General features: G+C 50.6%; 1 protein-coding gene across 1 annotated transcript in view; it reads left to right on the top strand.

Annotated features, from left to right (window-relative positions):
- The first annotated feature begins 4,401 nt into the window (after positions 1–4,401).
- The window catches only part of LOC119099655 (protein numb-like), a 10,540-nt gene continuing 5,017 nt past the window's right edge, over positions 4,402–9,924 (top strand). The window contains exons 1-5 of the mRNA XM_037222720.1: positions 4,402–4,533; positions 4,796–4,867; positions 5,982–6,059; positions 6,627–6,767; positions 7,851–7,871. Of these exons, the coding sequence (XP_037078615.1) occupies positions 4,402–4,533; positions 4,796–4,867; positions 5,982–6,059; positions 6,627–6,767; positions 7,851–7,871 (444 nt within the window). The remainder of the gene's footprint in view (positions 4,534–4,795; positions 4,868–5,981; positions 6,060–6,626; positions 6,768–7,850; positions 7,872–9,924) is intronic.

Genomic DNA, 9,924 nt, shown 5'->3' with positions numbered 1-9,924 from the left:
GCTGCTCAGCTCATTAGCAGTGGCTGAGATGAAACCGTGCGGGTGCATCGGAGGGTGCATTACCAGAAGTAAATGTCATTAGCGGCGTGTCTGACATCGAGAGAAGGAAGCAAATGAGTGCATCCTGCAACGAGGCGTGCATTAAGTACGCTTTGTGCTGTTGTACTGTGTTCCCACGCACTAATGAAGTGCACATGCAACGTTGCAAATGTGTGTATCCTTGCGCGGGTAGTTAGTCACGTTTACTCCCAGCCCGTCGCGGAAGAAAGAGAACACCAATCGCAGTGCGCAACATCACAAACGACGTGAAAAAAACGTGCTGGGGCGCTTGCCAAGGGACGTACGGGCACTGCTTCATTCACACAATTACGACGGCGGGGTAATGGGTGCGGCCAATTTATCTACCTGAAGTCATTTATGTCAATGGCGGACTCCTACCAGAGCTGCACGATCCTCCCTCGCAGCCAGACGCAATGTGGTCGCAAAATGTAGGAAAGGCACGACTCCACAACCCGGCACACGGTACACGCCGAAACCCTTCGGTCTCGCTGAGCGCAACACATTATTTCAGTACCACATACCGCGGCATTCACAAGCCTCAGGCGCGGGGCAGGAGCCCACCGCGCAGCCTGCTGCTGCAGAGGGGTCCCGGAGGACAAAGTAGAGCAGCTCGTAACAGCGTCGGGGGCGGACGGCCATTCGGCGCGACTCGTGTGGGTGTCTGACGTCACGGCGCGTGACCCAGCACGCTCCGGTGACATCGTCACGGAGCGAGCCAGCCCCGGCGCGATCGTCAGGTATGTGGGCGGGGGAGGGGGGGAGGGGGCGAGGGGGGGGGGGGCGGTCAGAGCCTGTCGGGTTGTGCGACGGGCTCAGATGGCGCGCGTACTCATGCATAAAGGTGGTGCAGGTATGTGGACTGTTTTGGAAGTGCAATGCCATGCGTGATTAAAAGCAAGGGACTGGGATCTCAAGCAATGCGTTTCTGCTGAGACTCAGCAGGAGCGACGGCTCACGGTTCGGATAGGAATGATCCAGAGAGTCGGAAGCCAGGTTCTAACGTCAGCTGACTGGCCGAAGACCTCACGCTCTGCGTAGACTCCAGGTTTCAGGCCCGTCTCGACCCGCTCTGTCACAATCCGTGAAATACGATGTTCTCCGAAGGTTGTTATGAGCAGTCAGGGCCGACAGAGGCGTTCGGCCAGGCGTGGCGGTAGAGGGAGGGGGAGGGGAACGCAGCGGACAGGAACGTGAAGCGCGCCACCATTCGTCAAAACAACGTCGTTCTCGAGCTCTCACTAGTCCGTCCCAATGGTAAGGCAGCCGAAATGGCGTCAACTGAGAGAAGACATTGAAAGATACACACAATGTTTTACAACCAAGATGCATGCTGGAAGCCCCATCAGTGTAAGCCCGGGTTTGTAGAGTGTTTTAACCCTTGTCCTACGAAAGGAGAAGCCTCAAGTCTCCCATTGGGCTCTCCTGAATAATTGCTTAACGCTCTTGAGCACGGTGCTGACTTTTTGGGTGACTGAGTTCACGTAAGTGTTTAAACATGTGAATGTACGAAGTTTGTTGTCATGGAGGTTTATAATCGATGACCACTTTCTCAAGGCCATGTTGGTGACATTTTGGTAAGGAACGACGCGTTACGCTTATAGATCGCAAGAAAGGCAATTCAAAGAGGTTCTTTGGACCCGTCTTCTTATATTTATCACTGAAGTGCTTTAGTTTTTTCGGGCAATTTTTGCTTGGTCATATCATTTAAGGTCAAACTGGGTAAAACCTTGACATTTGTGATCAGGCGAAAAAGTCATTCGAACACCGTTCTGCCTCTTACAATGGAATTTCTAACCATGCTCTCCACATTGCACCAATGCAGCTATGTAGCTTGTTTTGTTCTCAACATAGCTGGACGGGCCAGCAAAACAATTGCCTTTACCTATTTGACCTGACATGAAATAGCACAGGCCACATGTGTGGGCATATGCTAGTGCGTGTACAACGATCTTAATGCCGCATTCCACATTGCTTTAGCATGCCTAGTTCTTAGGATTGCAGGAGGGCTCCATAAATTGCTAATTTAACCCAACTGACCTGATTTGACTTGCCAAAGGCCACATTGTCTGACCCGTACACTTTGACAAGAGCTTTTAAATGTGTTTTCAGCGTAGCTCTCCCTTGCTTAGTTCGGGATCTTTGGACACTTTTGGGACCCCCTCGAATGGCGAAAGCAAAAAACTCGTAGGCAACAGTTATTGCCACTTGTCATGGATTCACAGATAAGACAATAGAAGTAGCCTTATTCTCCGGAGAAAAACCAGAAGAGTGGAGATATAGGTGGGTTGATATTTTCCAAAATGTTTTTACCGAAACAATCTCAGAAATCTATGTGAATAATGTTTCTCGCAAATGCACTGAACAACTTACGTAACTCGTCATGGATTCGCTTGTTTTGTGGATCTTGCAAAGGGTTTAAGGATGGCTGATTAAAGACGGCCAGTTACAAGGACCCAATATCTCATAACATCCCAGGTTGCGAGTTAAAAAGAACTGTGCAGCTTGGAATGTGAAACAAACGCTCAGACACACATTACTTACAGTGAACTTTCGCCGTCAGATAATTACCGACAACTGTGTATCAATAGTATAACTACTTACAACAACACGTCCCGCCGCTTTGATCCGAGGGGCAGCGCGGGAGCGTCTTTAAGACAGGTGGGGCACATTGTTGCACGTGCGCTCCCCTTCTGTCGGATTTTGTCTTGTCTTAATATCCATGTGTATAAATGCCGGCAATAAAAAATCCCGACGGACACTTAAGCTGTTCGTGTTTACGCTTACACTGTGTGGTGCTTACCGTAAACAGCGCAGGTTAAACGCTTGCGGCATTGTTAAACGCCATTTAAGGCATTTTGCTCAAAAGTGATGCATTAAAACATTTTTTTAGTCAACATTTTGTGTTGTGGCCTTCCCTCGCCAAACCCCAATGCTTCAATATCTTGCCTTACCCCCCTGATGCAGCGTGTACTTAATCATAATTAAGCACAGCTGCCACGGAAGCGAATATAACAAGAAGACTTTACGCTTTGCATTTGTAGGCTGGAAATTTGGAAGTTCTCCCTGCACCCCAAAGCAAAACTGTGCTTGTGCCATAGTTAGTCCTTCGTTCATTGAGCAACTGCTTAATATCTTGATACATTCAAAAGCCTTTCCCACGTTGACGCTGTAGCCCGAAGTCGTTCTCCGAAATGGTGAAGGGCTTATCAAGCGGGCGTTCAGCGTATAAAAGCAGCGCTGGGCCGTGGTTCCCATCGTTTTTAACAAGTCCGTCGGCGGCCTTGGTCAGCGATCGATGCCTCGGCGGACGAGCCAGGGGCGATATATGCCGGCAGCGACCCGACGCCAGTTAACGTTAGTGAACACGGCGACTCCCCGCGGGTGCCAAATGTCCTTGGACGTTCCCCAAGGACTCGGCGCGGCTGATTAAGTCACTGCCGCCAGCGCCCTGCCTGAAACGAACTGTTTGGTCGGGGTTTCCGCCGCACAGTTGGCTGAGATTCTCAACAAACGAGGGAACGCGTCGTGGAAGAAGCGCGAGGAAGGAGCTCGTCGCAAACTTCACAGCGGAGGGATACGTGGAAAAGAAAGTTGAAATCCTTGCACTCGGCTGGCTGCGGGAGGCTGATCACGGGCAATGCGTGTTGTTATGAATGCGGCAGCGACGGCGGTAAAACGTCTGCTTAAATGAATAAGCAGGATATGAAATACTTTGAATACATCATTGCACCACACTTTGGATTCTTTGCGGCTCAAACGAACAGGCATTCATCGCAATACTTCTCAGAAATACATGGGCATGATTCCAACAAACTGTGAGCCACGTCCGCAGCGTCTTCAGCGTTAAAAGAGCTCTTCATAACAGCTCTCTTCATAGTTTTTGCGGCGGCTCATCATAAAAAATAGTTTCCAGTTAGCTGTTGTTTAGGTGGTTTACTGTACACTTTCATCGCTTCATCACCAACTCAGTCGTGCCTTGTCTCAGTGTGTTCGATGTTGACTAAGGCATGTTTCATCAGGCTAAGTGCTGAGACTAGTTGTGGCCGGACATCCCAGAGGTGGTGCCGTTTTTAATGATTTTTTTTTACCTTGAAGCGGTATTGCGCACTGTAAGAAGTCCAGTCAACTTCAAAGATGTGTGAGTTAACGTGACAGCGGTCTTTCGCACGGCACACAACTAAGATCACAAACATTCATTGTTGCACGCACGGATGCGTGGCGCAGCTCGTGCTGGCCAGCCGCACTTAGTGAGCACCCTGCGGGACTCCGCTTCAGGCTGGGACACGTCGGCCGGCGCGGCGGCGGTGCCTGCGCCTGTCAGCGCAGGCGCGGGGCGGCGCCATGGACAGGCTGAGGCGGTCGCTGCGGGACAGCTTCCGGCGGAAGCAGTACCTTCCGGCCGAGTCGGGCCCCGACAATGGCAGGGCGACGAGGGCCGCCGTCAAGAAAGGCATCTGCTCCTTCCACGTCAAGGTGAGGTCCGAGTCTTCTACCGTGTTTTCTATGTTGGCAGCGTGATTTTTGTGTTTTGCTGTCCCTTTTATCGCTACTTTTTGGGTGTCCGTCTCTTTGTTGGGCCAGCGTTGTATCCACGACACTGAATGCCAGTGCTCACAAATGTTTTAAAATATTGTGTGAAGCATGGAAGCTGTACACAGGTAACTATCGTGCACTGGAAGCGTAGGGTCTCCGTGTCTAACCATCTGACCTCGGGTCATGTTCTACTCTTTTGCAGTACCTCGGCTGTGTTCAGGTCTACGAGTCCCGAGGCATGCAGGTCTGTGAAGACGCTCTCAAACTGCTCAAGGTAAGTACTGTCGTTGCTGGGTTTACTTGTCAAGATTGATTGTAACGCTTTGGCAGATACCGGACCGGCTCCAGCTTTCGAACTTAGAATTCCACTAAGCACCTGCCATTGATATACCCTCGGTATTTTTTAAAATTTGAATGGTAAAATGTACCAACATGTATCAGGCAACACCATGGTAAACACCAGAACTTATGAAAGTACGCTTCATATGATTGAAGCTCAACGGCGTCCAGGCTTTTTGATTATGGAATAATGGCGAGCTTGTGATTCATAAAAGAATGTGTTCATTCCTAATAGAGCAAAGCAAAGTAGGTGTCATAAATTTTGCAATGCGACTTTTACTCACCGCGTCGTATCACTTTTACAGCAGCGCATATCGCCGCACATTGCTGACAGACGGAAGGTCAAACCCTTTCGCGGTCTAAACTTGGCATAAATAGTGCCTGTTGCGAGTGAACGGTTGAAACAACTAAAACTGTCACAGAAACAAGCTTTAGTGTGAGCAGAACCCGTAACAGGCTATGCATGCATCAACAGAATGGCTTATCGGTAACACAAGACTATTTGTGTTAAATTATCGCTGGGTGGTAATTGTGAGACGAAACCAATTGACGCACAAACTGAAACGTTCTGGCAGGCAGCAACGTACGATCAACAGGGTACAGGCCTGTAGTCAGTTGGGGCGGATGTGCCGTAGGATGCCCCAGTGAATTGCTTCAACTCATCCAGCCGGCGAGGCGACGAAACAGGGAGGACAGGCATCAATAATGCACTACTTCGGATGAGACGACGCCTCGGCTGATCAATGTGTGTGCTCAGCATGTGACGGTCCGCCTGACCTCTATTAAGAGGTGACGGTCCGCTTGACCTCTGTTCAGAGGTGATGACCCGCCTGACTTCTGTTCAGAGGTGACAGTCCGCCTGACCTCTGTTGAGAGATGACGGTCCGCCTGACCTCTGTTGAGAGATGACGGTCCGCCTGACCTCTGTTCAGAGGTGACGGTCCGCCTGACCTCTGTTCAGAGGTGACGGTCCGCCTGACCTCTGTTCAGAGGTGACGGTCCGCCTGACCTCTGTTCAGAGGTGATGGTCCGCCTGACCTCTGTTCCAGTCCCAGAGACGCCGCCCGCTGCGCAGTGTCCTCTTCATCTCGGGAGATGGTCTGCGCGTTGTGGATGATGAGACCAAGGCAAGTAGGCCATCAAGTATGTGGAGTCGAACGTAACAAGATATTCAAATAATGATGAAAATAATCCGGAGCTTGGAGAGGATGAGGCCGCCATTTTTCCCTCACAACGCAAAAAGTGCCGTCCAAATTTCAGTCAATAATGATATGTGGGATTATGATGCTGCTCCCAACGCTTCCTAGCTCAACCAGGCACATGCTTCGAATGACCGAAGTCATAGAGACGGCTCCAGAGACCGAAAAGTCACGCTGAGGACAACGAATCCCTTGTTTCATACCCGCTAGCCACTGCAAGTACGCAATGAGACCGACCCGTCTGGGATCTGTGCTCCGGTCTGGTGTTTGGTGTTCCGTTTCGACGGAACCTGGCGATGGATCCGATAATCGAGACAATTTCGTGCCGTGTCTAATACCTAGTTTTCTATGTTGGGTGACTGATGTTCGTTACCGATTGTAACTTACCTGCTGGGGTGTGATCTGCGTCTGATGGCAGTGTGCTTTGTCTCATCCATTTCCATGGTTTGCGATGTCGGATGCCTCTTTTCTAATACGTCATACGCTAACCGGCAGGGTCTATTGGTGGATCAGACAATCGAAAAGGTGTCGTTCTGCGCGCCAGACCGTAACAACGAGAGGGGTTTCTCTTACATCTGCCGGGACGGCACCACGCGCCGCTGGATGTGCCATGGCTTCATAGCCACCCGAGACTCGGTCAGTGGGACGGGGTGGCTGAGACACCCGACACAGACTGAGATGTCCGCGACGGGCTGAGACGTTCATTACAGACTGAGACGCTCGAGATGGCTGAGACGTCCGGCTCAGACCGAGACGTCCGAGACGGGCTGAGATGGGCTGAGACGCCCGGTACAGACTGAGACGCCCGAGACGGGCTGAGACACCCGACACAGACTGAGACGCCCGAGACGGGCTGAGACACCCGACACAGACTGAGACATCCGAGACGGGCTGAGACACCCGACACAGACTGAGACGCCCGAGACGGGCTGAGACACCCGACACAGACTGAGACATCCAAGACGGGTTGAGACGCTCGACACAGACTGAGACACCCGACACAGACTGAGACACCCGACACAGACTGAGACATCCGAGACGGGCTGAGACACCCGACACAGACTGAGACGCCCGGGACGGGCTGAGACATCCGAGACGGGCTGAGATTCCCGCCTCAGACTGAGAAGCTCGATATAGACTGCAAGACGAGATACTGTGGTGCACGCCGCCGTGTGGAGACCAGCAGACACTGCTCCCCACGTGCCAGCGCCGCGATAGCTTAACAGGCAACTCCGCGACTTGTGGAACCATATGCTATTGTATGACGCACGTAGTTCGTGTGCACTGAAAGGAAATCGTAGTTTTTGTCAAGAGCATTTCGTTTTGGCATCAGTGCCTTACACACTCAAAAGGCAGTCAAGGCGCCCCAGTAAGCGCCCGTGAATGGGATAATCACCCCACACGTCCGGTCCGGGTTGTGCCAGCGTCGGCGTCGCGGCTGTCTAACAAGCCACTCCGCGACTTGTGGAACCATATGCTTTTGTATGACGGAGTAGATCGTGAGCACTGAAGGGAAATCATTGTTTTTGTTAACAGCACTCCTATGTGGCATCCGCGCCCTATATTCAGTCGAGGCTTCCCCGTAAGCGCCCGTCACTGGGATAACTACCTTTGTCGGTACAGCGCGGGCATGAACCTGCACCGCACCACGTGCGTGTATATGTGGCTGCGGGTGTGTGACCTGTGCCGGTGCTGACCCAGGTCTCTCTCTGCGCGCAGGGACCGGACCAGCTGGTGACGGTGAGTGCCTCTCCACGCTGGTGTATCACCGGCATCTCCGGCGACGTCGCACAGAGACACGCGACCTGCCCTCAAGATCCGAGAGGAACCGGCACGAGTCAAGCGCGGGCCGGCGCTAGGTGTGCTCTGATCATGATTGAGATAATTTTTAGTTCAATTTATTCTGACCCGAACGCTCATAATACGTGCTATGCTTTGCTGATTGGAGATTTCCACGCAGGGTGAAGGGTTTTTAGAGCTAAGGCAGTGACCAACTGCTTCACAGGCCCGTACATTGAATGCCTATTGCCCATGGCTTCAATGCGCATCGAACTATATTTTTGGCTTGACCAGGTTTATGACAACGTCTTACTTCTTGAGAGCGATTGACTGCTGTCGTGTACATTTTGTACTCAATATTGCGTTTTCAGCAATATATATATATATATATATATATATATATATATATATATATATATATATATATGTGTGTGTGTGTGTGTGTGTGTGTGTGTGTGTGTGTGTGTGCATGCGTCCTCAATCGCAAAGAGGGTGGTCGTCTACACAGTTAAGTGTACAGAAAGAGGGGTGGTCGTCTACACAGTTAAGTGTACAGAAAGAGGGTGGTCGTCTACACAGTTAAGTGTACAGAAAGAGGGTGGTCGTCTAAAGAGTTAAGTGTACAGAAAGCCTACTTGCACCGGGCTGGGCACGAGTTTTTCAGCTTTTATTCCAGAATCATTCATGCTCAGTACCATACTGACGGTCAACGTGAGAGACACACCATCTCGGCTACACTTATCGATTCTTGCTGCCGAAATTGAATGTTTAAAGGGGTAGTTTCTGAGCAATGGCTTTTTCTTGAAGATTATCCATAAACTCATTTTGAGATCCCCGGTTCTAGGCATCTTTCCCCGTCCATGCCCTCCGGCGTTCCGAAAGTCAAAAAACATTTTGACTCCATTTGGCACAAAACAATATCACTTCATGAAGTTCCTCGGAATCGTGACAACATGAAGCATATCTGTATATTTAGGGTCAGGTCGTTTGTCATTGCATACGCTTCTGTGCAATTTTCGTTGTGTTTTTGTGGTTTGTTTGTGATAAACCATCATGGTGTACACTAAATGTGTGCATTTTTGCCTGACGATGCAGCCGCTGTTAGCTCGGCAAAGCGCCGCCAACGTCATTTTATGTCTCGCCATTTTAGATGTAGCATATCATATATTCCGCGGTAGACTGACCGCTCGTTTTACTGATAACGTGTAAAGATATAGGAAAATAAGTACGTCACGCAGCCTGAGAAATCAAATAGCAAAGATACGCCGGTCCTTAATTGGTCATTAGCATGCGTTCGTCTGTCGCGACATGCATTCATGACAGTTGCCTTGACAGATAACGTGTGGGCATGCAGCCATGCTTTGAAACAGGCAGCAGTGCAGCACGTTTTGCAATACCTTTAATGCATTCGGTGTCACACTTCGACTTCAGCTGGTGGGGCACAATGCCCTTCAGTTGCATCCTGTTTGCAAATACACGTACTGTTGGATGGACCTGTTATGCAACATGGTGGCGCAGCAGTCATCTACTGCGATTCGGGGTCTATTTTCCTTGTCGAACAAAGACAACAGGCAGGCTTTGACTTCAACTTCTTGTGACTGTACTTCCCACACACGGATATGTAAACCACGGAATCAACCGCACGACTGATCTTCCTGTATCAAATTCGATAGATCATTTCTCTTGATATCCTCAGTTCTGCGGTGCGCTATAGCCTCTGACAGGCCACCACACGTACCAAGGCATGCTGCTGGTTTCCGGAGTTTACCGATGATCTGGCTGTCGTAAGGTGGCTACTGAACTAACGAAACCTTAGCTTCTGAACTAACGAAACCTTGGCTACTGAACTGACGAAAAACGAACGCCTCAATCTAAACAGCTAAATGAGAGAGGAGGTCTGCGTTTGGCACGCGCCCAGATCTGCCGCACTGGTTTGAACGCCCGGTCCTGTGCTAGCTGTTTGTAGTGCGGGCTCACCTCGCCAACCACTTCGCCATCGCCCATTTTATCGTGC

Source organism: Pollicipes pollicipes, unplaced genomic scaffold, assembly GCF_011947565.3.
Source record: "Pollicipes pollicipes isolate AB1234 unplaced genomic scaffold, Ppol_2.1 Scaffold_4836;HRSCAF=5710_pilon_pilon_pilon, whole genome shotgun sequence".
Classification (NCBI taxonomy): Eukaryota; Metazoa; Arthropoda; class Thecostraca; order Pollicipedomorpha; family Pollicipedidae; genus Pollicipes; species Pollicipes pollicipes.
Note: the sequence above shows the minus strand (reverse complement) of the source record. Positions and strands in the feature narration are given on the sequence as shown.